The following is a 25,109-nucleotide window of genomic DNA, read 5'->3' on the forward strand; positions in this document are numbered from 1 at the left end:
CCCATGACCAGTTATCAGTTCAACAGTTAATTTAATTCTTCGTCTGTCATCTAGTCTTAAGAGGTCAGAGGCAACCTTTTTGGAAGGCCTAAACAGAGTAAGCTTACTGACCCTAAGAAGGGGAACATCGACCCAGCGTTTGCGATACTTTTCCTTGGCCCATGACACAATCGCAGAACATGCGCTGTTTCATGAGATGCCACAGAAGGGTTTGTGGGCCTATCATAGTTGTCGCAGAGGCAGTGTTTGCCAATCTATCTGCAGCTTCATTACCTTTTATGCCTGAGTGTCCTGGCACCCAGCAAAGCGTAAGATCATTTCTCCTACCCAACTCAGACACAGAAGCAAGACAGTCCCACTTGAGCCTGGAGTTGAATTCGTAAGAGTGTAGTGCTTTTAAGGTCGCTTGACTATCAGTGTAGATATTGATTGTTTTGTCTCTGATCTCTTTGTTAAGATGTTCACGAGCACAAACCAAGATGGCAGTGACCTCCGCTTGAAAAACAGTTGGGTACACCCACATGGGAAGACAAATGCCAATGCCTTCATTTATCCAATGCCCCCACCTGCTCCAGTGCTCCAGTGGGGACATGGAGCAGGTGTGCATTGGATAAATGAAGGCATTGGCATTTGTCTTCCCATGTGGGTGTACCCAACTGTTTTTCAAGCGGAGGTCACTGCCATCTTGGTTTGTGCTCATGAACATCAACAAAGACTACTTACGTGGTGTAGGGGTTACCGTGATCAAGTGTACTATATATTAGTTTTAATAATAGAAAATGAGATATTCTCATCTGTAAAACAAGAACTTTGACCTCCTGTTGATATTTGTGGTGAAACTGTGATTTTGAGTCAAAACAGGCTAGATAAGACTTGTAGATAACAACACAAGTCAGATGTCCCAGTCTGTTATCATGCTGTCAAGCTACTTTACATTGTTTGGATTAGCTCTGATAACCATATTTCAGGTATGTAAAACCGCTTAAAGTTAATTTTTTATTTATTATTTTGGTAACTGTGATGAATAAATATTTTTAAATCAATTGAACTTATCATAGATACTTGTTGAAACATTTTTTTTTCATTTTTTTTCATTTCAACAGGTGCTCGTTTTCGAGCAGGTGTGTGACAGAGATGACTATCTCAGTCTCTGAAGGGCCAAGGTCATAAGAACACTGACCTCCAGGTTAAAGGGCATTCTTCAGACTTCATTCAATGCGGCGTCTTTTGTTGGATTTAAAAGGTCTTTGAAAAGGAAATTACTGCGGATGTCTGATTTTTATAAACAGGTTTTTTAAACTTAGGTTTATCGCTCTAAAATATTTGTGGTTATACAGAACATTTTACAGATCACAGACTGGGACGGGTGGCGTCGTCCTGTAATCCAGCTACTAGGAGGTCACGAATTGTGGATATTTATAGGGATGCACTGTGGATGCGATGCTCACTGGTGTGGATTAACGTCCGCACTAGTGAGTACTACGACTATCCGCAGTACTATCCTGATAATTAGACCAATTCGTAAATTACAAGGAAAAATGTGGTTCGGATTCCACTATAAACTGTAGGTCCCTTAGTTGCCATTAGCTGTATGGGCTATTAATTAACAGCTGTGTCTAAGGAACATGTCGGCCTTAGTCACTAACAAGACTACAAGATCGCGCCACTCATCCTACACTCATCCTTCACTCATATTTGGGTTAAAATACGCACATAGTGGCGTCCCCATCTTAAATAATTGATAATTGATTGATTGATAATTGAATGAATATTTTTAAATCAATTGAACTTATGATAGATACGTGTTGAAACATTTTTTTCATTTTTACACAGTGTAAGTGTATACATGTTGAAAGTGTTGTAAGACATATTTTATTTTATTCCTATACATCACCAATACATGTATTGGTGTAATGTAATGTTCAAGAAGTTATTTAATCGATTTAAAACTGTTGGTTTTATTTTTCTTGTGGCAAACAGGAATTTTTGTTCCAAGTCATGGCTAAGAAATTGATTTAAAAAATATTATAGCCTACTATAAAACATGAATGAATTCATATTTAGTAAATGTTTAGAGTCAATTTCAAAGATAATGTTCTATTTTTGGACTTTCAAATTAATGGTGTTGATGTTTGTACAAGTTTTCTGTAAACAATAATGAAGGTTCATTATCTCAACACTGGTAGTTCTTATTTGTGTAGGGATTAAAAGATGTCTTAGTTGTGTTCCCTCTTAGATAAGTCATTAACAAACCTTAACCATGTAATAATTATGTGTAAATAAAAATTTTTGCTTGTCACTCTTAAAATGTATTTATGTCCAAATAGTATATGTTTGAAAAACAATTAAATATCTATGCTAGTATGTTTCAAATTATGAGAAAAACATTTGTTTCACCTTTGTTCAAAAGAAAAATGCTTTCCCATTAAGCTTAAACAAATCTGAAAAGAAACATAAGAAAATCAAATTTGTAATCCAAAAGTGCCAATAAAGTAAACAAAATGCAATGAGTTGTGTGTTAAATGATATTTGCTGTAAAACTATGTATAACAAATTACAGTGTATTTGAATGTGTATTTGAGTTTAAAAAATACAACTTATTATCATAAACTTATTATAACTTATTGCCATAAGCTAACAGGTTTGTGAACTAAGAATTGTATTGGTATAGTTTATTATTACTTTTAAAATTATAAATTTTTGGATTTATTGGGTGCCTATCAATCATCTGCACTTAATTATAAATTTTTTAATCAGTAAATCTTAATGACAAAAGGACTGGTTATTTCTTATATGTAGATTTGGCTCAAAGTTAAAATATTTATTTGTGACTCCTCTAAAGTATAAATATTTTAATCTATCCGATTGGTGATTAAATTGGAAATTAGTCACCATTCAATATAACAACGTCTTCACCTAGGAATAAATATTCTCAAATATCTTATTGATGATTTCTTAGCACCATGGCTAGATTGGAGACAAATCCATCATTGGGTCTTATCTGTACAGCAAACCATACATAACATTTTAATGACTGCATTTGACTTAATTACTTAATGGGATAATAGTCAACTGCCTAGTCCTATTCTTTCATTTATTTCCTGATCTCTTTTTCTATCTATCAAACAACCTTTAAGGAAAAAGGAAAATGCAGAGAAGATTGTGCACACTAAAATTTAAGCCGGTGAGCCATGGACGTAATTATAATAAAAATATTAGTAAAATTGAAATTCAATCCATGAAAATGAGAAGAAAATAGAAAACAGAGACAAAATCAGAAACATAACTATATGTTTATATATTGTGGAAACTACAAATAGGGACTGTCAAACAGAAACATTTTGAGAGTGTTAATTAACATTACTTTAGTTTTAAGAAACTACAGCTGTTTCATGCCTTACATTGGCAGGTTTGGTGAACGCCAGCTTTTCTATAAAATATCCCTCGGAGATGAGTTCGTCATGGTTTTACGAAAAACATGTAGACACACGAAAACACCCACGAAACATATACACACTAATAATTAAGAAACGACTGCGAAACGTGATGCGGCGCCGGTGATGGATAAGTCGCGACTGGACTGGAGTGGAGAACTCATCTCCGAGGGATATTTTATAGAAAAGCTGGCGTTCACCAAACCTGAGGATGTGCCAATGTAAGGCATGAAACAGCTGTAGTTTCTTAAAACTACCGAGGATCGGAGACAGAAGCCAGGTAATATAAACCTTATTAGTGCTAATTTTAACGATCCAGTGGCCAACCATCATGAAGTTACTTTAGTTGATGTTTATGTAATTTGTATAGGATACTTGCAGTGCATACAAAGATGCATACAGTGCAGTGGTTGTGGAATATTCTCCACCTCAAGACCCATCAATAGACCCTGGCACCAACATCCTCAACAATGTTATGAACTATGTCCACATCACCAACATCGCTAATGAAAACTTCTTGGTAACACTATTTTTTAAAGACAGGGACAAAATAATGTTTAGCCTTTATGTATATTTGAAAATTATTCTTCTCATAACTTTTGATTTATCCACATGCTGCTTTGTAAGTTGTTAAATGTTGTTTTAAGTCAATAAATACTACCAAAAGCCCTCATCTAAACTAATGAATTCAACATGTTGCAGGACACATAATCTAGGTAAATTTTCCCATTGTATCGACAATTGTTATTAAAATTATGTTTACATTAAATCCAGAAAATGTAAACATCATTAATTAATTTTCAATTGTTGATTCAAATATACATTAATAAAAGATTCAATCTTGCTAAGATTAGATTTAAATTTTCACATATTTAACTTAACTATGTAACTATGTTTTATTTTTATTGTATTGCACAGGGAACTATAGATTTTTTTTGTAAAAAATAAAGGGAAAGGGAAACATTTTTATTGCTATGAAAATTTTTTTGCAGGGTATGGTTTCCACATCAGTATAAACTCATTCATGTTTCGTTTCAATGTACTCTACTTTTTACAAAAGATGGACAATCAACATGGACCTATTTTCTAGGTAATTTGCCAATTTTCTGCTCAGGAGGGTGTGATTAAATATACCAAAGAAATCATCTTTTGTATATTTCATAAGATGTTGTGGTCTCAATTCTAACTCATTATTGTAGGTAATCCAAAATACTCTGATTGATTGTTTTTTTCACCACTCAATGTGTTTATAACTTATGTTACAGCCAAATATTATTGTGTTCCCGGAGATTGGTTTAAAAGGTTATGGCAACCAAGAACAATACCTGTTTATTCCAGACCCTGATGACAAAGTGAGACCATGTGCTTACAACACTACTTATGAAGCAGTGAGTATACACTCTTTTAAATAGGTACACAAAGTATTTTACAATAAATTGATGATAAATGCATGTTTTAAACGGAATAGTTTGGAATAAAAATATTATTTTTTACACATTGAAGAACAATGATTATGCAATTGATTTAAACAGTTTTTTTATTGATAAGAAGCAGATTCATGATGGTTATATTGAAGTGACATTATTTAGCCTTTTTGCGGCAGGGCCATCCTCAGAAGAGAAATGGAACACTACTATTCATACTAGGGTGTACTGTGTAATACTTTTTAATTTTTGTAAAGAAATAGTTGACCTATTTTAACCTTGTTAAAATAGGCCTGTCCACATGAGCCTCTGGCATATGCATGAAACTTACCAGGACAGCAAAGGGGGAGCCGGTGCAGTACAATAAGTGAACTGTACTTGTTACATTGGCTACACCAGTGCACAAACCAACAACACTACCTTGGATTTGTAGTTGGTCAAGCTAATACCAACTCAAGCAGTAGTAATATAGGAACAGGATTCCATTTCTGCTAGTATAAAGATGGCAATCTGCAATGAATCTAAGCACGCCATGTTGATGATGACACGTACTATGTTGAAGACCACGAAATGTAACATTTGTTTGGGGAAATCTCAATTATTTTACCTTGGAAGCCCAAATGCTGGGGTGTTCTTCCCCAAACATCACAACAAAAATTAAACTATTTCTAAATAAATAGATAACGGTTAAACCTATACAGTGTGAGGGTTGTCAAATGTAACCAGAGTTTTTCTTCTTATTGTTTACGTCAGTAGCATTTACTGTAAGGGAACAACAAACGCAATTAAGAAAAAAGTGATACAAGTCACAAACTAATCAAACTTTTGGGGATACGGCACAGAAACAGGGTTGCCACCCGTCCCGATTCTGTCAGGACAGTCCCGACTTCGTGCCTTATGCCCGTGTTTATGCCTAAGTTAATCCAGGAGAAGAGGGGGCACGTACCGATTTTTCCCTAACCAAAGGTGGCAACCCTGTGCAGAAACCCGTCCCTCTTGCTCCAAAATCCAGGACGTTAACCACTGGGCTAACAACTCACCCCACAGAGATGTTAGAGTTGTATACGTTTAAGAGGCTTGTTTTAGTAACCGAGTTAAAACAGTATTCCCCTTTGTTTTACAGCCATTAGTGCAGCTGTCTTGTATTGCTCGGGCCACGGAGACTTACCTGGTAGTCAACCTGGGAGAGAAATATTTCAACATCTCTCAGCAAAAAAACGTTTACTTCAACACTGACGTTGTGTTTGACTCGACTGGGACAATCATTGTGAGGTAAAAAAAAATGTATTTATTTACTCTACCCAAACTTTGAGGCAAATTAACTATGTAGCTTAACCATTTACTCAGTGTAAATTTCTAGTTTTCTCAACTTTTTGATTGTGATGTATAAGTTTTTTCATTATTTGTTTTTTAGTTAAAGAGTGACTATAGATTTTGTATTATTAGTGGCAATCCTACTGCAAAGGAATTTTGAAATAACCTGAACTGCCACTCACTGTCGACTCACTATACACAGAGACCATCATTAGTCTGAGTGGCGATCAAAAGACAAGACAGAGAACTTTATGGTATAGTAGTGATTGCAGTGATGAAAATATTTTTAGCCTCAAACCTGTAATATTTGGCTCACTAGATAATAGCTATCACAAACTCAGAGAAGCTATCACTACAATCCTGAGAAAAGTCAATAGCTTTTTGATGGTTTGAAACTAGACACAGCTGTCCTTGATCGTTATGCTTTAAATAACAGGTTGTGGCTAAAGAAACCGGGATTAGTTTGCTAAAAAAATTAGAATCAGCAGCATGGCTTGGACAGTAAAATCACCACATTGCATGCCTCATTTCATTCTACTCATATCCTCCACTCAAATTCGGGCCATACAGCTCTTGAGCGGGAATGACGTACTTTGCGCTCTTAATACACAAATAGCTATAAAAGTTAATGAAATTAAATATTTGTCAATATTATTATATTTTGCTAACCAATATAAACATATTTTTGCTGTAGGTACAGAAAAATCCATTTGTATGGAGAAACAGGAAAGAGCCCTTCACCAAACAAAGAACTTGCATACTTTGATACAAATTTTGGAGTCAGGTTTGGGATATTCACTTGCTTTGACATAATATTTGAAGACCCTGGCGTTATTTTGGCCAATGAGTTCAACATTACTCATTTCATATTTCCTACGGCTTGGTTTTCTGAGATGCCTTTTCTTACAGGTATGAAATGAATTCACAATTTTTTAATTTTTAACATTTTGTTATTTCTGTTAATTGAATAAAGCTGTTTTGCCTTTTGGGTTTATTGCTGAAAACTTTTACTCATCATTACCTTTGAGCCTCCAAGGCTCATATATTGGTAAAAAAGAGTTACACAGCCAAACTTTAACTCACAACTATGACAAACTATGTAAGGAACTAAGCAAAACTGTTTCAAATTGTATTTAACTTGTGCTACGACCTGAGAGTCATTATGAGGACTTTTAACTTCAGGCTTTTGTCGACCACAGTACTCTTAGTTCAGCTAACCACAAGCGGTCTGACTGAGTCTTCTTTGTACAAGAAACAAATAGTAAACAACAATCAGTCCTGTACATAAACCAGTTGGACCTAACCTTAAACTTTCTTCAGCTGACCCATACAGACCTATAATCTAGTTGTACTTTCCAGCCATTCAGGAGCAGTTTTACTGGTCATACTCTCAAGACGTGGTGTTACTGGCCTCTGGTTACAATGATCCGTCGGTTGGCAGCTCTGGTACCGGAATCTACCTTGGACGTCGTGGCCCAGTAGCCTACAACATGTCAGAGGCCAGACAAACATTTATGCTACAAGCCGACGTACCTAAGAAACTCCGATCAGGTCAGTTGTATTTTAATGGCTCTAATTTTTCAAACTAAAATTAATGACTAGTCTCAATTTTGATTATCCGATCTTCGGCTATCCCACTTTCTGTGTTTTCCAACCCTCTTTATGGATGATAGATTACCATAAGATTGCACGGTATATCTGTGTGGTTATACTGTACACTGTTGAGACCACCCCTTTCACCACCTCTTACTGTATAGTAATTGGATTGGCTTAAAACACATGAACTTGATTGTAATTTTCCCTGAATATCTTGCATTGCATGCCACCATGTTTCTCGTCCACCCCTCACATATTAGTATCATGCAGTTGATATTAAGGCCAAATGAACGTTAATTGCTTTATGTATTTTACTATAGCAGTAATCGTGATTGTAGTTTGTTCTAGAGGTGATAGCTGCAAAAACTTGTTCAGTTTAGTCATTGAAGTCAATGGTTTATTTTGTACTTATTACATAACATTTGCATGATTATAAACGTTTGATTAGGAACAGTTTCAATTTGAATAAATATAGTTTAAACATTTTACAGATATTTCAATTACTATCCAACCTTGACGAGGCAAGTTTAGGTAAAAAAAATTAAAACCGTACTCAATTGCACTTTTGTTCTAAAAAACTTTTTGTAAAATTCTCCTACAGTTTTTAGTAGATGATTAAAATTGGTATTAGAATAGTATGTCTTTGAGTAAACTATCAACGATCTGGCCTCATTTACAGTCTTAGCATTGAAAGATATTAATTTGGTAATACTGACAATGTGTTTTAAGCCATGAGTAGGGGATGAATGTGCAGTTGTGCAGCTTAATACATTTCTGATAAAGCAAGTTTATGTCACAGGTTATGATCCTAAATTAAAAGTTTAAAGTCTAACTGTGTATATCTTTCATTTTTAGTCCATAATTCTGGAAGTACAAAAATACGAATTTATATTAAAAATGTTTTCAGGACTAGGCACTGAAGAAGGCAAGGAATTATTATCCGAAATATTAATTCTGGATGATGAAATGGAAGAAACCAAGTCAACATTTCAGGATACACCTGAAAACACTAATAAAATAAAACTAAAACTAGAAAAAGCTCTGAAAATGTATACAAACAAAAGTATAATTCCTCCTGAATCACCAATTCACATTATTGATGGGAAGAGTTTCTATGTTGACTTTACAGTTAATGAGTATATCTGCCAAAACAGCTTGTGTTGTCTATTCGACCTAGCTATCAGAGCGGTTTTTAGTAAATCCCACCAAGAAACCACAAGAGGTGATGATTATTCACAGATGTTTTATCGTCTGGCGGTGTTTGATGGGGTGCGAGACTATGATAGAGTTGATTATGGTGGGGTACAAGTTTGTGCGATCCTTCCATGTGCCAACTCTGACCACTCCTCTTGCGGTTTAAGGTCAGACGATGTCTCAGCCAAGCCTAATATGTTGCTTGGGTTTTACCAAACCGGTTTAGTTTTTCACTCAATTACAATCAGAGGGGATTTTTCAACCAACCACTCCTTTGTGGGACCAAACATTCTATTGACTGGTCAAGGAGAAAACTTTGGTTCCCTCTTGCCTACTGAAAGTTTCAAATTCTACGAAGCACATCCCTCAAGAAACGGTACACAAGTAAGAACATTGAAGACTTTGGAACCCATTTCTAATCTCGTGACCGCTAGTTTGTACGGAAGAATTTTCTCAAGGGATGGAGAAACGGATCAAACAATTCAGTCACGTGCATTCAGTAGTTTGATTTGTTTAACTTCATCACTAATTATTTGTTTTACGTCAGTTGTACTAGTTTGTAACTGATGGCTAAGTTGGTTTTTACCGCTATTCAATTTTGTTGTAAGTTTTGCAAATTTAATCTAATTTTGAAATAACCGAATTAATTGTTGGATACATACACATTTAATGAATTTATAGAGTTTTTTTAGACTAGACACTCTTTATGTGATTTGATTATTATGATTATGTGAGAGCAGAAACTATTATATCTTTAAATGTATGTATCTATGTAACTTTTTCTTAAACCACTACTTTTAGATAAAAAAAAATGTGTTGGAATATAAACACGTTGAATATGCAATATATAGCACATAGTAACTAAAACTTTGAATAAACAAACTATTTTTTACGCAAATTGTCTTGTTTGATTTATTTTAAAATCATAAGTTTACCTGTTATTATTGGTCTAATGGTTTATTAGTAGAGACAAAATTGAAGATACTTAACCTCCAAACCAACATACACGTATACAGTAGAGTCCCGCAAACTCGGCGTAATGTGGACTGGAAGGGTGCCGAGTTTGTGAAATGCCGTGTTATGGGGAACTAGGGTTTAAAAGAAGAACAATACAATTTTTAAGCTAAAATTAACTACCTCTTTTATGTATATTTACATTTCAAGTTAGTATTAAGTCATCAGTTGTAGTACAACAAATCATTTGTACGAGCTGAGAATGATATGACTTGAGCTGGCTTGAGTCCATGTTTAACTCGGACTCAAAAAATCACTAATTTTCTGAGCCAGGTGATGGCCGAGTTATCCAGACTGCCTGGTTATCGAGTGCCGAGTTTGCGGGACTCTACTGTAGTAAGTATTGAAAAAATGTGGAATTTTCCAATTAATAAAAACCTCCTACATAGTTTTAAAGATTTATAAATGTTTAGGTTAAGTTATTTAGATTGATTTTCCTTAAAAGAAATGTGTAGTGAAGTTATCAAAATCCTATATGCAGTAAGACCTCACTAACTCGACACCCGGTAACTCGACAGTCGTAGGTGGTGGCTACGAGATAAGTGGCACATTTATAACGCTCATCAAATTTCCCCAGTTCTATGAGTCAGTTTAGTCGAAAATGGTAAACTATGCTTACCTGCAAGATGTATTACAACTATTGTTGCTATCTGACAATTGTTTGCCTTTAAAGTAAAACTTAGTTTAAAAAACAACCTTAACCCTAACTTGGTCCCATACTTTTCTGGTGACTGAAGTGTTTGAAAACTTCCGTGCTGGTCATTCCACAAACATTCGCTGGACTTCACCTCACGTATCGACCCGTATCGCATGTTTGCTGCTGTTTCCCTGTCATTTTAGGCCGAACTGAAGCATGACTCACCTGAGAGGCGTTTTTGCAAAAATCGGTTTTGACTTGGAACCATGAGCGGCGCCGCTCATGCCGCTCGTATCGTACCCGGGGCCTTTTTGTTGTGTACAACTTTTCAAGTTTTAAATGTTGAATATTCTACATTCCTTCGATGATTGTTTAGTCAAAATGTAAAAATACTCATGTTATTAATAAATTTATGGGTAATAATTAGTCTGTTCTGTATTCATTTATTAAAACTAAAACCCATTAAAAACTTCAATCTTCTAGATAACTCGACAACCCCCAATCTCAACAATCTCTGGGTCCACAAATTGTTTAGTTGAGGTTTTACTGTACTGACTTAATCCTCCAGTGTCTTCAAAATCTATTTTAGAGGCTGGTCGAGGAATATATAAATGTACAGATAAAAAAATGATAGGCATTAACATTTTTGCAAATTTGGATTAATTTCGGGTTTTGAGGCTTACGTATTATCATTGTCTATATACACCTACAGTACCTGTAGGTATATATATAGTCAATGGTATTATCAAGAAAAAAATTATTAAATTTAAAAAAATATATATTACTGAAAATTTAAATTTAGAAGGGGGGCCAATAATGAATATGATATACATAATACTTTTTATTTACATAGCTATAAATAATATTCACAGCCAAAGTAGCATTTTAAATAAGTTATAGATTTTATAAAAAAATCTTAGCTGGCATAATATAAAACTGCATTTTAAATGGTAGGCTTGTCAAAATCAATATTTAAAAATACTCAAATTATACGTACAAGGCATAGTAGATTCACACTTCTTACATATGAAAAATTCTATATACAAAATACACACTGTCTTTTCACTAAATGCAAGATTAAGTCCTTAGACCCTTGTTTAAGAGTCAGGTCACGTTTCTCATAAGTCCGCAGATATAACTGTAGACGAAACTTGGTCCTGAGTGGAGGGGGAGATAATAGGCGTGGGAACCAGTGGTGGAGGGGAGGCCGGAACGTAATTGGTTGATTTCAAACTGGTGTGTGTAGTGGTGGGATACATCATTCTGTTCCACAGTTTCACCATGTGTTGGACTATACTGTTTACGAATCCTGAAACAAAAGTACAATTTTAAAATAAATTACTTACTCCAGCTACAGCAAACCTGCAGATTGAGCGGATTTCCATTTACTTAGTTAGATTTTCTCTTACATTGGATATTCTTATACTCTTAGATTTTCAGATTATTTTCCTATTACAATAACATTAGGGTTTAGTGAGTAGTTAGGTTTGCTGCTACGGGAAAGCAATGTGTATTTTTTTAGTGAATTGTAATACTGTAGCTTAGTATGAAATAAATCAACTTGCCAAATTTTATTAAAATATATCCATATAATCAAAGCATTTGATTGTGTTGACTTTGAAATTCTTATTAAAAAGTTAGAACTGTATGGGTTTAACGGATCTTCTCTAAATTTTCTTTCATCTTATTTAAAAAAACCGGAAACAACTAGTAAATTCTAATATAAAAAATCACAAGAAAGGGAAGTAACTTGGGGTGTTCCACAGGGATCAGTCCTTAGCCCACTTCTGTTTTTAATTTACATTAATGACCTTCCAATGGCAATAAATACTAAAACTATTCTGTACGCGGATGATACAACTTTTTTTCATGAAAACAATAACCAACTTGTACTTCAAAATTTAGTCCAAGTCACAAAATTAAACGCATCCAAATGGTTTCATGCCAATGGCTTTCTATTGAATGACTGTAAAACTCAAGAAATAAAATTTACTTTGAAACACGATTCTGCCTTTAATAATGAAAATAGTGCTGTCACTACAAAATTGTTGGGTCTTCATATTGATAACAAACTATCCTGGAATGAGCATATAAATTATTTGTCTACTAGACTATCTCGCGTAATTTTTTGTCTTGGTCGTCTCAAAGATGTAATTCCAAAGAACTATTTGAGATCGGCTTATTTTGCATATTTTCAGTCTGTAATGAGATATGGATTGATATTCTGGGGTGGGTGTGGAAGAATTAATGAAATTTTAATCCTACAGAAGGGGGCTATCAGAGCTATGAATGGATCAGAGCCAGATGAGCACTGCAAGCCTCTTTTTAAGGATTTTAAGATTAAAACTGTAATAAATTTGTTTATTTATGATCTTGCCCTTTATATCTTAAAAAAAACCCCATCACCTAAAATTCAATATTCATAATCACAATACCAGATTTTAAAATAGTGCCTTGTTAGAATCACATCGTAAGTAAGACTAAGCAAGACTAGCTTAGTAAGACTAGCAAGAGCCACATAGTGTTATCAACTAAAGTATATAACCTTTTAAAACACAATATTGATGCTTATCCGCAAGAAAAATTCAAGTCCTTGTTTTATAATTGGCTATTAGACAACCCTTCTTATAGCCTGGACGATTTGTTCAAATCTGGCCAAATAAATCTTTGATTGTATAACCCTGCTGCTAACCTGTTGCTTTATCAGGTCCTTATATTGTTGTTTGTTTAGTCATGTACATATTTTAGTTATTAAGCCCTATTGTTTTTTTCAAAATATTGGAAGTGTTTTTGATTTTGTTTTGTTTGACGACTGATGTATAATCATGATTTTGACTTTGTCGATGATCTAATGTATCCTTATGACAAATAAAGATTCTTGTTATTATTATTATGCAAGCAATATACAACAGCTTTTATCCCCTAAAAGAATAACATATGGGAATTTAAGTTTACAGTTAATTGGAATTTTCTACGTAACTTAAAAGCGCCGACCTATAATGACATTTAAATTTACCAAATTGCTATTCGAGGGTGAAAATGGAAAAACAAATTTTCACGCCATAAAACCCTGTTTTCATAGTCTGATCATGCTGGTTTGCGAACTGGTTCAAGTAAACATAGCTTTACACGTCTATACCAAAATTTTATCAAAATCGTTGGATGATTTTCATTCAATTGCATTCAGTTATATTCAATTTTCATTCATGCCAACATTCAAGTTATCATGCCAACGGACATATATATGTAAGCCTACAAATAAAGCCTACATATGAATGGGTGGTATTATTTGCCTCTGAGGACCTCAAAATGAAAAGGTGAAACAGCCCTGAGTCTATTTGCCTATCCAAAACAAATTTTCTACAACCCCAAACAAAGAAAGTTTCTGTTCAGGACCACTAATATTTTCTTTTGCCACAAGAAATAATCAAACAATCAAAATTAAGTACCGGTGTATTTATTTAAATACACCTAATAAAACAAACTAAACATAACTATTCTTGAAAACATTTAGTCCTAACTAACCTGTATGGTAATTTTTGTTTACTTGTCAAATCAAATGATGACTGGGCGGAAACTGGAGTTTTCCCAGCATTGTGACCTAATCCAATCAATTTCTTGTGGCCAAATACCCCATATTAAACAATAAAATAAAAAATCCTCAGACAAAAGAAAACTTTGCTTGTACACACGCTTGTTTTAGAGTATAGGATTGTTTAAACAGCTGACTTTTCAATAAATTGTACAAACATGTTATGAAAATTTGAAAGAGAAGAACTCGTTAGTATTGCAAGACAAGGGTGCATAAGTAGGCCTACATATCATATTATATTTACTTACCCCCCCCCCCCTCAGTCTTGCAAATATCGAACTAGACTATGAAATATCGGAAGATAATTTGATTACTTTAAACTGCATAGCTTTTTGAAAAGTATTGTTCACTACTTGTTACTGAAGTCCCACTTCGGCACTCGATAGTTATTTCTGCACTTAGCTTCGCCTTACTATCAAACTACCATCATGACCTGAAATTGGCCACTCATGGAACTAGAAGTGAAACTTAACTGACTCACCAGCCGTGATGAATATTCCTCCTACAGTAGCGCAGAGTCTTACGAGGAACTGGTCCAGAGGCTCCCTCTCCTCCGTGACTAGCACCTTGAGGGCGCTGGTGTCGTACTTGAAGAATATACCAGGAATACCATGGGACCCTGAGGAACAGTGATGTAGTTACAGTAACATAATATAGCCATGGCTTAAACATGACCTCTTGTGTAAACAACATCCTAATAGATCAAGAGGAGACAATTTGTATATACATTTCATTGAACACATTCGATACCATATTACCATACTGTGTGGCTACAGACCAATTTTATATGTTGATTATTTTTAAGTTAGTAGACGTTTGCTAAACCAACCCGTTTGACTTAACTTTGGTGTAACCTTATTGTTGAAAATGCCGAAGCCATTATTGCGAGTTGCAAAATTACAGCTAATTTAATAGAGTGTCAAAAGAGAAATCAATGGCTGGCAGGCCATTATTGTGCTTTCTCTTATTTTATTAGTGATATAAAATAATGGAAATAAAGATTAAATAAAAATAAAACCTCCAAATTCACTCCAAAAAAGCAGAATCAGCACTCCTGATGTCTAGCGATTGCTACTGACTCTGCTGAACGGGCTAATATAACTTAAAATAGTATTTTAAAAAATTAGACCCTGCTAATTTATTATTGTCCGATAAGTATTAATAAACGATGCCGAATTATTGAAAGTGCCGGACTGTCCGATGTCACGTAAGCGTGCTTTTACTGTATTTATTTTCTATAATTTTAAAACTTTCCTCCAAAAAATGAAAGATTGTTATTATTCAAAAAATATAATATATACCATATTTCAAAACCATCCTTAAACATAGTATGAAGTCGATTTTAATTATTTTCAAATAACCCTCTAAACAAACCTAAAGGCAACGAACCTTTGTGATGGTCTATTTGTCGCTCGTTGTCCTGCACTGAATACTGGTAAGTATAAGTTCTTGATAAGAATGTAGACACGTCTGTTGGAACGACCTCAATGAAATATTGATACAGTACCATGTCTGCAACAGAAAAATGTGATTTAAAACAATTGTCGCTCACACCACACCATACTTTGGCATCTTAATCGTCCTTATCGATATAATTCTCTATCAGTATTTTTTGTGTGTTAGTGTTGACATACTACTAATATTTAATATACAACAATGTAAAAGGTACACACAGAGCCGTTTTCCCAGAGATGCCAGAGGTTTTAGTTTTGTTTGGGGCGCAAAGAAGAGAAAACTTCCTTTGTGAGGAAGGGGAGGAGGTGGTGCGCAAAATTACCTCTTTGGCCCGAGCACATCACATGCAGACCTGGGTATAAAATAATATTACCTTTGTGAAACATGCTCGTAACTCTTAAGACTTATTATCCAAAGGTAAAATCACTATTTGAAATGAATCAACCAGTGCAGAACTACTCAAAATAAACTGCAACAATTTTATCACATTACCAACATTGTATTATTACCTCATCTATATCACATTAGACATATCTCACTTACTGTTTGTGGTAACCTTCTCGTAACCTTCCAACGGATGGATGATACCGGGGCTCGCATCACCAAAGGAGAACCGATGTATGCGGTGGGTAAAGTTGTAATCCATGTCTGACATGAACGCAGAGATGTGTATGTGGCCCTGTGGTAGTGACAGAGACTTTCCCGCCGTTATGTGGAAGTTTCCCGCCACTTTGTTGAGAACCAGGGTGCCGTAAATGCGGCAAGCATCTGGTGGCGTCACTGGATTGTATTTTCTGGAAATAATTAAACTGTGTATCATTCTGAAAGTGTTGTCATGTATTGTGAATAGAGTAAAATCTCTAAAGAAATGAAAGAGTGGGGAAGGTCGTTTTTGGATAAAAGAAGTTTTAGTTATTTTGGTTACAGAGTGTTTTGGTTGAGCTACAATTGTAAGGAATATTTTTTATATAAGAAGGTGAAGGTCATACTTAAATATTCATGGAAATTTATAGGCCTACTTGGACCCATGATACCTGATGATAGGTACTCCAACAAATAATATTATTATTCAAAATATTTAAAAAGAAATATGAAAATACTTAAACTCATGACACCTGATGATACTCTTCCTACAAATAATATTATTTAAAAAGTATTCTTTGATTAGTGGTGCAACAAACAAACCTGTGTTGGTTGAATTTCAAAATGATCATAAAATATGAAAACCCCCAAAAATCATTAATAAGATATATCTACAAACCAGCAATAACAATTCATCTATAGCACCAGTGATACAAAAATAGGGAATTTTAAAAGATTTTCAGGGGCCTTACTTAGATGGCAATTTATAAAAAAATATCAGTGTGTTAAGTATATCAGTTTATGAGACTGCGGCAAATATGGTAATGTTTATTTATGCACCAGTAAAGTAAACACAACACATCTGCCAGCTCTAGTCTAATGTAAATTGCTCAAACTTTCAGTGGAAAACTGTATTGCTGAACAACATGAAAATATACCTCATGGTTGGGTCAATTCATTACTTCCATGGTAAAAAAATAAAACATTTACATAGTTATATAAAGATGAGTGCACATAATTGAGATGACACTATAAAAATATGGGTTTTAAAAGACATCTGGGACTAAACTGAAATATTTTACCATATGACATAATATTTTATCAATGTACTAGCTGTAACCCGCGGGCTTTGCCCCGTTTAACTTCTTAATTTTCAAGATTATCTCGTTCGCATGGCTCAATCACGTCCTGGTTGAAGTTTGTTCGCTACGCTCACTCACCTTTAGGTTGGAGCTCGTTCGCTACGCTCACTCACCTTTAGGTTGGAGCTCGTTCGCTGCGCTCACTTGCCTTCAGGTTAGCTCGTTCGCTACGCTAACTCGCCTCCAGGTTGAAGTTCGTTCGCTACGCTCACTCACCTTTTGGTTGCAAATTAGCTGTTGTCATAAATGTAAAAGAAATAATAGTGCTGCACCCTGTTGGTAATCCTTGTAACTTTAATGCTATTGAACATCATAGAACAGAACCAACTTGTTTAATTGAAACAGCTGTTAAGATTCAATAATTCCATTTCTCATAAGGTCAACATGGGAAACTCCAGAGCCACTGGGGCGGAGCCCGAAAGGATTTTTGAAATAAGAATATGCCTATATGTTAATCGGGAATGTGAGCTATCATCATGCCAAATTTCAGCCCAATCCGACCAGTATTTTTCGAGTTTACTTTTCCCATACACACATACAGCAACCACCTCTTTTTTATAATAGTATAGATAGATAGATAGATAGATAGATAGATTATATTGATATTGGGGTTAAAATATGGCTTAGTTGTATCTCCATAGGTTGTATTATCTACTGAAATAGGAATTCTATCTAGCCTACATGGAATAACTGTAGCTTATTAGCTTATATCTAAAAGAGCTCTTCATTGGTTTTCTTCCTATTTGACAAGTAGATCTCAATTCGTAGAAATTACCCATTTAAAAAATTATTTTATAATTATCGAATCATCATCAACTTATCAACCAATTAAATTTGGGGTGCCACAAGATTCAATTTTGGGGCATTTGCTTTTTTCTTGTTCGTTAAGGGCATAAAATATACATTAACCTACAAGCCAAATTCTTATTTATGTTATCAATCATTTTAGCCTCTGGATTGCTTATATATTAATTGATATTACAGTATAAGGCCTTACCTTAGCAATCCTGTTTGTAACAGTTGCAGGTAAGGTTTTATAATATCAATTAACTTAATTATGTCTTTATGCTTATGATTCTAAATTGATTGTGTTGTCTAGCTCTCCAAAAGAAACTGACATTTTTACATATGTAGAATTAGAGAACATTGGAAACTATTTCTACGATCATAGCTCATCTCACACCATTCTACACTCATATTTGGGTTCACCTAGGTGGCGTCCCCATCTCAATGATTGATAATTGACAATATAGTTAAAAAGTAAATTTGCCAGAAATCAGTGACTTTCATCAACACACTGTGTCCATTTCTCAATTCAACTACTGTACGTTCATATTTACTATAAAAAAGATTAAATGTCTAGTTATCAATAGTCAAAGCTCCATTGCACGATGATATTGATATTGAGTCCTATATTGAACCCACAAATATGAAGTAAAATCAGCCATATTTCCAACCAAAAATTTGTTTTTTTCATACATTTATCGGAACCTAATAACCTACCTCTTGGGTAGTCTGCCATACAAGTTGGTCTCGCCAGATTTCCACAGAAGGTCTTGTATGGCGTGATACTCATCCCTCAGATACTGATTGATGTACCTCATGTTGTCAAAGTACATCCTCTGTTCTTGCGACAGCTCGAACCAGGTGTCCTCCTCCTCTAGGGTGCCGAACATGAACACATTCTGGTTTGTGGAATCCAGAATGTCTGCTCCCACACCTTAAAAAACAAAATTTTTCAAAAAACTAAAACCTCATTTTCGTTTACGTGTAATTAAATATATGGTAAAAAGTAAACACCCGTTGGAGTACATCTAGTGTTTCAAGTTGTCAGTAAATGTATGGATTAGTTTTGAACCGTCACCAATCTTTGAAATCAAGCAACTTTAAGAAACTTGTTTGAATTTTCAAATTCTATATTTTTGAAAAGAAGAACACAAAAAAATCTGTTGGAAACTTATTTTCTTGACAATAAATTTTAATAATAATTTTATGCTACAATACGCCTATTCATTGCTAGTAAAATGAAATAGTATTAGGAGAAAAGGTGCTGTTCTGAGAACTCTAAATATAGTTTATATCTTATTTTGTTACTTCCTAAGGAGGAAAATCAGGGTTTATGAAAAGTTTCAAATTCACAGTCAAAATTTTAGGAAAAGTTCAATCCTTATTATCTATGTTTGCCTTTATCAATCTAATTGATCAGACAAGAAACTGTTGCTTCAGCAAAAGTTCTAAAGCGAACATCAAAACTTTATTCAGTACTTACTGTGACAAGGCATTGCAACAGTGAGGTCTATGTTTATCTTCAGTTTGGCTTCATAGTCGGTGTCAGGGACAAACTTGAACATAAACCTGCTCTGTAGGTAGTACGATATCTCCGAGTATATCAGCCATGATATGATGCCCGCAGTTATAATTGAAACTGGAATAAATAAATTATTGTTAACAAAAATGTGCAAAACTTACATTTTTATAAGAACCTACAGTTTAACTTGACCAAGCTGTGTGTAATCGGCCTATCTGATTCTATTGCTTACAATAAATAAAGCATCCAATTTTTTTACTAAATCTAAACTTGTTTAGGCTATTCAGTTTTATAGATAGTCCTACAGTAAAACACTGTTTAACTAACTAAACCGTAGGAAACTAAAAGCCGCTTCATTAGGCCTATCTTTCTATGAATTATAGAAACACATTTAACATAGCCTATTGTTAAGGTACCGTACTCATTTTTGTCAGAAAACAGGAAGGGCCTCCATGGATTGTTTATTTGTTTTATTTCATTTTATTTATTTCTACGGCAAGCAGCCATTTTACAATTTGTACAACAAATCAAGATGGTTTACACAAGTATGAATAACAAGGATTGTAATAGGCTACATTTGTCTCTGCTTATCAAGAAATGAAGTAGATTTAATGTCTTGCACACTTTGTGTTCCCCATAGATTTTCCCGCAGATTTCTGAAGTTGTGTCATCCTCGGAATGACACATCATACTGCGACACCATCTTGGTTGAAGTTTTCCTAGAACAAGAATTTTTTGGAGGGGCAATAAGAAAAGATAGGCAGTAGGCCTAGTTATTGCTGATCCCTCGCCAGTTTCACGTAATTTATTTGGTGAAGTAAAATTAAACTTTCAATTTAATTTCAAGGCCTATCAGCCTAATCAGTCGCCTATCAATTAATAGTTAAGCAGATCAAAACATTTCCGTTAACAGAAACTTACTTTTAAAATATTAAGAAGATACCTATATTCGACTATTTATTATTAAGACTCACATGTTCCTCCGACCCTGGATGTTTCTACAAATGTCTCAGGTAATTTTGGAAATGAATCCAACTCCCTTACAGTATCCAAAGATATTTTCTTCCTCTGCCGAAGCATTACATCTGGTGTATAAAAACCTTAAACAGAAAGTTAAGCTAATACCGATTCAAACCACATTTGTGCATAGATGTAGCCTATTGAATACAATTATTCAAGTAACTTTGTTTGGATTGGGATGAAACTGTCAAAGGTTTCCACTCCCTAACATTTAACAAAAACTGATGGAGCTAAAGTCGATTCCTTTAAATGAAGTGTTGACTTAATTTTAAGGAACATTGAAGGAGTAACCACCATCAAATTCTGCTATTAAATGTTGCTAGCTTATTTATTACCAATAACAACTCTGGGAAATTACGACTAAGTTAAATTTATTTTAACATCCTTAAAAACTAAACACAATGGCTACAAAGGGTGAAAATGAAACACACACAAGATAGAAATAGAATATAGTAAACTGTAGTTAATACTGATTAGGCCCAGGCTAATCATGCTTAAAGGTAAGTCAGCTAAGGGCAAATCCAAGGGGAGGGGGCTGTGAAGACTGCAGCCCCTCTTTAGGCCCAGCGCACACGGTGTGACTGTTTTACAACTACAGTTGCGTCTATCGTGTAATCAGTGGAGTATTAATTTAGTGCAGTTTACATTGTTTTAAGGCCTTAAATGCACTTACTACGTCAGACTTAGACTTAGAAGACGTTATTAGCTATAATCAATACCGAAGACAGCGAAGGGTACTGAGAGAGCATTGGGTTTACCCTTATTTGAGCAAGAATGTTAGTACTAGGCTGTGTGTAGCAGCTACAGCTAGTCGGATAGGAAATTATAAACACTAAAAACACAATACCTCCATTAAAATACCACCAAATACCACAAAACACCCCGTGGTCTCGTGCAACTGAAATCTGCAACGTCGGGCCCACGGTTGCATGTGACTGGTTTCAAACTTTTTTTAAATCGCATACAACCAGTTGCGCCGTGTGCTCCTCCCCACTGCAATACATTGCCGAGGTCACAAAACAGTTGCACGTGCAACTGGTTTGCAACGACAGTTGCAAAACAGTCATACCGTGTGCGCTGGGCCTTAGAGCAATACTTAGGCCCTATAGGCCTACATAATGTTAATAAAATAATAGGCACACTAAGAAGTAGGCATGGTTTGAGTATCATTGAATTCAACACGATGATTCGAGTTTAACACACAATGCATGTTTCCAGTTAGGTATGTTTAAAAATGTCCAAAGAGGTTCTATAACCTACCTACAGCCCAGGTGGTTTACTTAGTTAGCACTCAATGAAATTATTTTAAAGCAGCACCCTCCCCCTTTCAACTGGCTGGATCCATTCATGCAAACAGATTTACCCAGATGAAAAGATAGAACTTTTGCCTTGGCCATTTTTAGTAAGTTAAGGTTAAGTTTACTAAAATTAAACTTAATGTGTAACCAGAGTTTTACAAGAGATTTCTCTTAATAATGGTAGTCACATCAATAATCAGCTCTACTCTAAATAAGACCTGGAAAATAAACATTAATAATTGATATTGAGTACCGCTCTTAAAAAAAAGATACAGCCTAATTTGAATCCCTAAAATTATCTATATTATGTTTAAAGGTTATGTTAGATTGCAGTAAAGAAAAAAGGATCCCGTTATCATTAGTAATTTGATAATATTATTTAACTTATATAAAAGATTTGATACAGCCTATATAATGACACGATCAAAACACTTACACTTAACGTTGACACTCCAGCCTGAGCCTTGACTTGACAGTTGGAGTTGACAGTTAGCGTAGCAGTGCAGTGCAGACTGCAAAGATCAGTTTAGTACTTTATTTGACACGACACCGACACCCGCCGACACCGGACACCGGCCGGTGGGACACACGGGAGGGACGATGGCTAACTTAGTGTTAGCGTTTACCGCCAGAACCGCTAAGTTGAAAAATTTAAATTAAGTTAATTTTATAATTTTTAGTTATAAAATTAACATTTTAATTAAAAAATTAAACTGTCATAACCTAACCTAACCAAACAAACTTGTGGATAATATAAAAAATATATAAGATAAAAATTAAATGAATGTTTAGTTATAATTTTGAATTATAAAATCAATTTTAAAATTTTGTACAGTATTTTAAAATTTAACTACCATAACCTAACCTAACCAACCAAACTTGCTGATAATAAAAAAATAAGATAAAAATCAAATAAAGACAAAAAGTTAATGACCTCGACGGGTTTCAAACTCGAGACCTCCTAAACACTAGTCCGATGCGCTACCAACTATGCCACTAACGCCGCTGGAATCACCGTTTCGTTACGGTAATCGTGTTGCGTGTTGCCATAGATAAAACATACTCCTGTTTTATCTATGGTGTTGCCTCAAGAGAAGACATTAGCCATCCGATACAAACTCTGGCGGGACGTTATGTCATGAAAGCTGGCTGACTGACAGTCGACAGACCGGTTCAATTGAACGGGTTTTTTGAACGAGTCGCGGCAGTGAACGAGACCAGTTGACCCGGATCAGTAAAGTGATCCGAACGTCCCATCTCTAATTAGCCACTATATATATGACGTCACCACACCTTTAGCCATCTTCCCTCCCGTATGCCGATTCCGGACACCGGCGGCGACGCCACACTAAAAAGAAAATGTAAGAAACAGTACACGGCGACAACCTTTGTTTAAAATTAATTTAGCATTGGTTATATAAACATAAAGTCAAAGGGTCGTATAAATATAGAAGAATGTATTTTATATATTTAAATTTCCCTTAACACATATTTTGAAACTGTTAAAATACACTTTTAAATAGCTTAACTTGTTTCTTTTTATATATTCTGTCGAAACCTCATTTAGCAATAGATTCATGATGTTCCTTCATTTCAAATCACGAGACTCAAGTTGGTGAATAGGGAGGACGAGGAATACCGCCCCCTGTAAAGTAGAACTAATAATGAATTCAGTTTTACATTATAAGTACAGAAACGTGTGATGTAAGGTGCAGGAGTTGATGGATGATAATTTGATTAAAATCCAACTAGATTTATACATCACCGACAACCAGAGTGTGAGTATTGCAAGGCAAAGTTGACTGAAAGATTGTGTTCAATGAACGAAATGTTAGCTTTGTTACAGATCAAGGTTATAGCGGTTTCATTTGCCAAAACCACTGAGCTTGAAATGTAACCAAATTTAGCAATGAATAGTTTATTGTAGACACTGAGCAGTGATTGTAGACAATTGTACTTATAGTGGGTACATTGTATCTTGGGGGGGGGGGGGGCTGAATAGGATTTAGGGATTGTAAAGATCCATTAGCCAATGCGCTGGTTTTGATTCTTCTTGTTGGTACAAACATATCTAAAGTTTTACAGTGTCAATTTTCTTTTCTGCTGGTTATCTCAGTGTTCAGGGAATGGGCACACGGAAGGGACTAAGGCCAAAGGTGTAGTGACGTCATATCTCTAGTGGCTAATGTCTTCTCTTGAGGCTACACGATTACCGTAACGAAACAATGTGATTTCAGCGGCGTTCGTGGCAGAGTTGGTAGTGTTTCGGATTGATGATCAGGAGGTCCCGGGTTCGAATCCCGCTGGCAGCACTAACTTTTTGTCAACAAATTTTTCATATCAGCAAGTTTGGTTGGTTAGGTTAGGTTATGATAGTTTAATTTTATAATGCTAAATTTTAAAATTAATTTTATAATTAATTAAAAATTAATTATTAATTAGATTTTTGTCTTATATAGTTTTTATATTATCAGCAAGTCTGGTTGGTTAGGTTATGTTATGACAATTTAATTTTAAAAATTAAAAATTTATTTTATAATTTTAAAACAATATTTTATCATTAAAAAGTTAATTTTATAACTAAAAATTAAAAAAACTAATAATTTAAAATTTTTCAACTTAGCAGTTCTAGCGGCGAACGCTGACACTACAAGATATGTTAGCCTTAGTCCCTTCCGTGTGCCCCACCGCAGTATTCAGTGTATACTCCACTCCAGTATAGTACTCCACTGCCACTCCTCAGTCCTCACTCTACACACTGACACTCTAATGGTATTTACTCAAGGGAGGTACAGAAGAGGCTTCGATGACGTCAGCTGTCAGATCTCCTCTTGAGGGAAGAACATTACCGCAACGATACGGAATTTAGTCATCTGCCTCGGTGGTGAAGTGGGTAGCGAGTCGGGCTAGTAATTCGAAGGTGCCGGGTTCGAATCCCGCTGGCAGCACTGACTGTTTGTCAAAAATTTTTTTCATATCAGCAAGTTTGGTTGGTTTGGTTACGTTATGACATTTTAATTTTATAATTAAAAGATTATAAAATTGAATTTTAGGCATTTATAATTTTATTTTATGAAACAAATTATTTTTTAGATTAGT

The 25,109-nt window shown here is 34.8% G+C and overlaps 2 protein-coding genes across 2 annotated transcripts; one reads left to right on the plus strand and one right to left on the minus strand.

Moving 5' to 3' along the window:
• Positions 1 to 896: 896 nt before the first annotated feature.
• On the plus strand, positions 897 to 9,812 carry LOC129000663 (vanin-like protein 1). Its single transcript, XM_054427625.1, has 7 exons — positions 897 to 968; positions 3,805 to 3,954; positions 4,700 to 4,822; positions 5,982 to 6,130; positions 6,867 to 7,081; positions 7,532 to 7,723; positions 8,676 to 9,812. The coding sequence occupies exons 1-7, from the start codon at positions 897 to 899 to the stop codon at positions 9,527 to 9,529; spliced, it is 1,755 nt and encodes a 584-aa protein (XP_054283600.1). The 3' UTR covers positions 9,530 to 9,812.
• Positions 9,813 to 11,441: 1,629 nt separating this feature from the next.
• Positions 11,442 to 22,541, minus strand: LOC129000728 (endoplasmic reticulum-Golgi intermediate compartment protein 2-like). Its single transcript, XM_054427702.1, has 8 exons — positions 22,447 to 22,541; positions 20,667 to 20,792; positions 19,654 to 19,809; positions 18,888 to 19,104; positions 16,204 to 16,454; positions 15,595 to 15,717; positions 14,687 to 14,824; positions 11,442 to 11,922 (listed from the first exon to the last, which is right to left on the minus strand). Exons 2-8 carry the CDS (start codon positions 20,770 to 20,772, stop codon positions 11,732 to 11,734), a joined length of 1,182 nt encoding a protein of 393 aa, XP_054283677.1. The 5' UTR covers positions 20,773 to 20,792; positions 22,447 to 22,541; the 3' UTR covers positions 11,442 to 11,731.
• Positions 22,542 to 25,109: the final 2,568 nt, after the last annotated feature.

This window comes from Macrosteles quadrilineatus, unplaced genomic scaffold (assembly GCF_028750875.1).
Source record: "Macrosteles quadrilineatus isolate MER2022 unplaced genomic scaffold, UCM_ALF_1.0 Scaffold_8__2_contigs__length_117827958, whole genome shotgun sequence".
In the NCBI taxonomy this organism is placed as follows: Eukaryota; Metazoa; Arthropoda; class Insecta; order Hemiptera; family Cicadellidae; genus Macrosteles; species Macrosteles quadrilineatus.

Excerpts from the sequence above, each read along its gene's own strand:
- LOC129000728 (XM_054427702.1), bottom strand. The coding sequence starts at position 20,772 with ATGCTTCGGCAGAGGAAGAAAATATCTTTGGATACTGTAAGGGAGTTG. Across the intron at positions 15,718-16,203 it reads CGAGAAGGTTACCACAAACA|ACATGGTACTGTATCAATAT; the intron begins GTAAGTGAGATA and ends TTTCTGTTGCAG. Across the intron at positions 14,825-15,594 it reads ACAAATAGACCATCACAAAG|GGTCCCATGGTATTCCTGGT; the intron begins GTTCGTTGCCTT and ends ACTGTTCCTCAG.
- LOC129000663 (XM_054427625.1), top strand. The coding sequence starts at position 897 with ATGTCCCAGTCTGTTATCATGCTGTCAAGCTACTTTACATTGTTTGGA. Across the intron at positions 6,131-6,866 it reads ACTGGGACAATCATTGTGAG|GTACAGAAAAATCCATTTGT; the intron begins GTAAAAAAAAAT and ends TTTTTGCTGTAG. Across the intron at positions 7,724-8,675 it reads ACCTAAGAAACTCCGATCAG|GACTAGGCACTGAAGAAGGC; the intron begins GTCAGTTGTATT and ends AAATGTTTTCAG.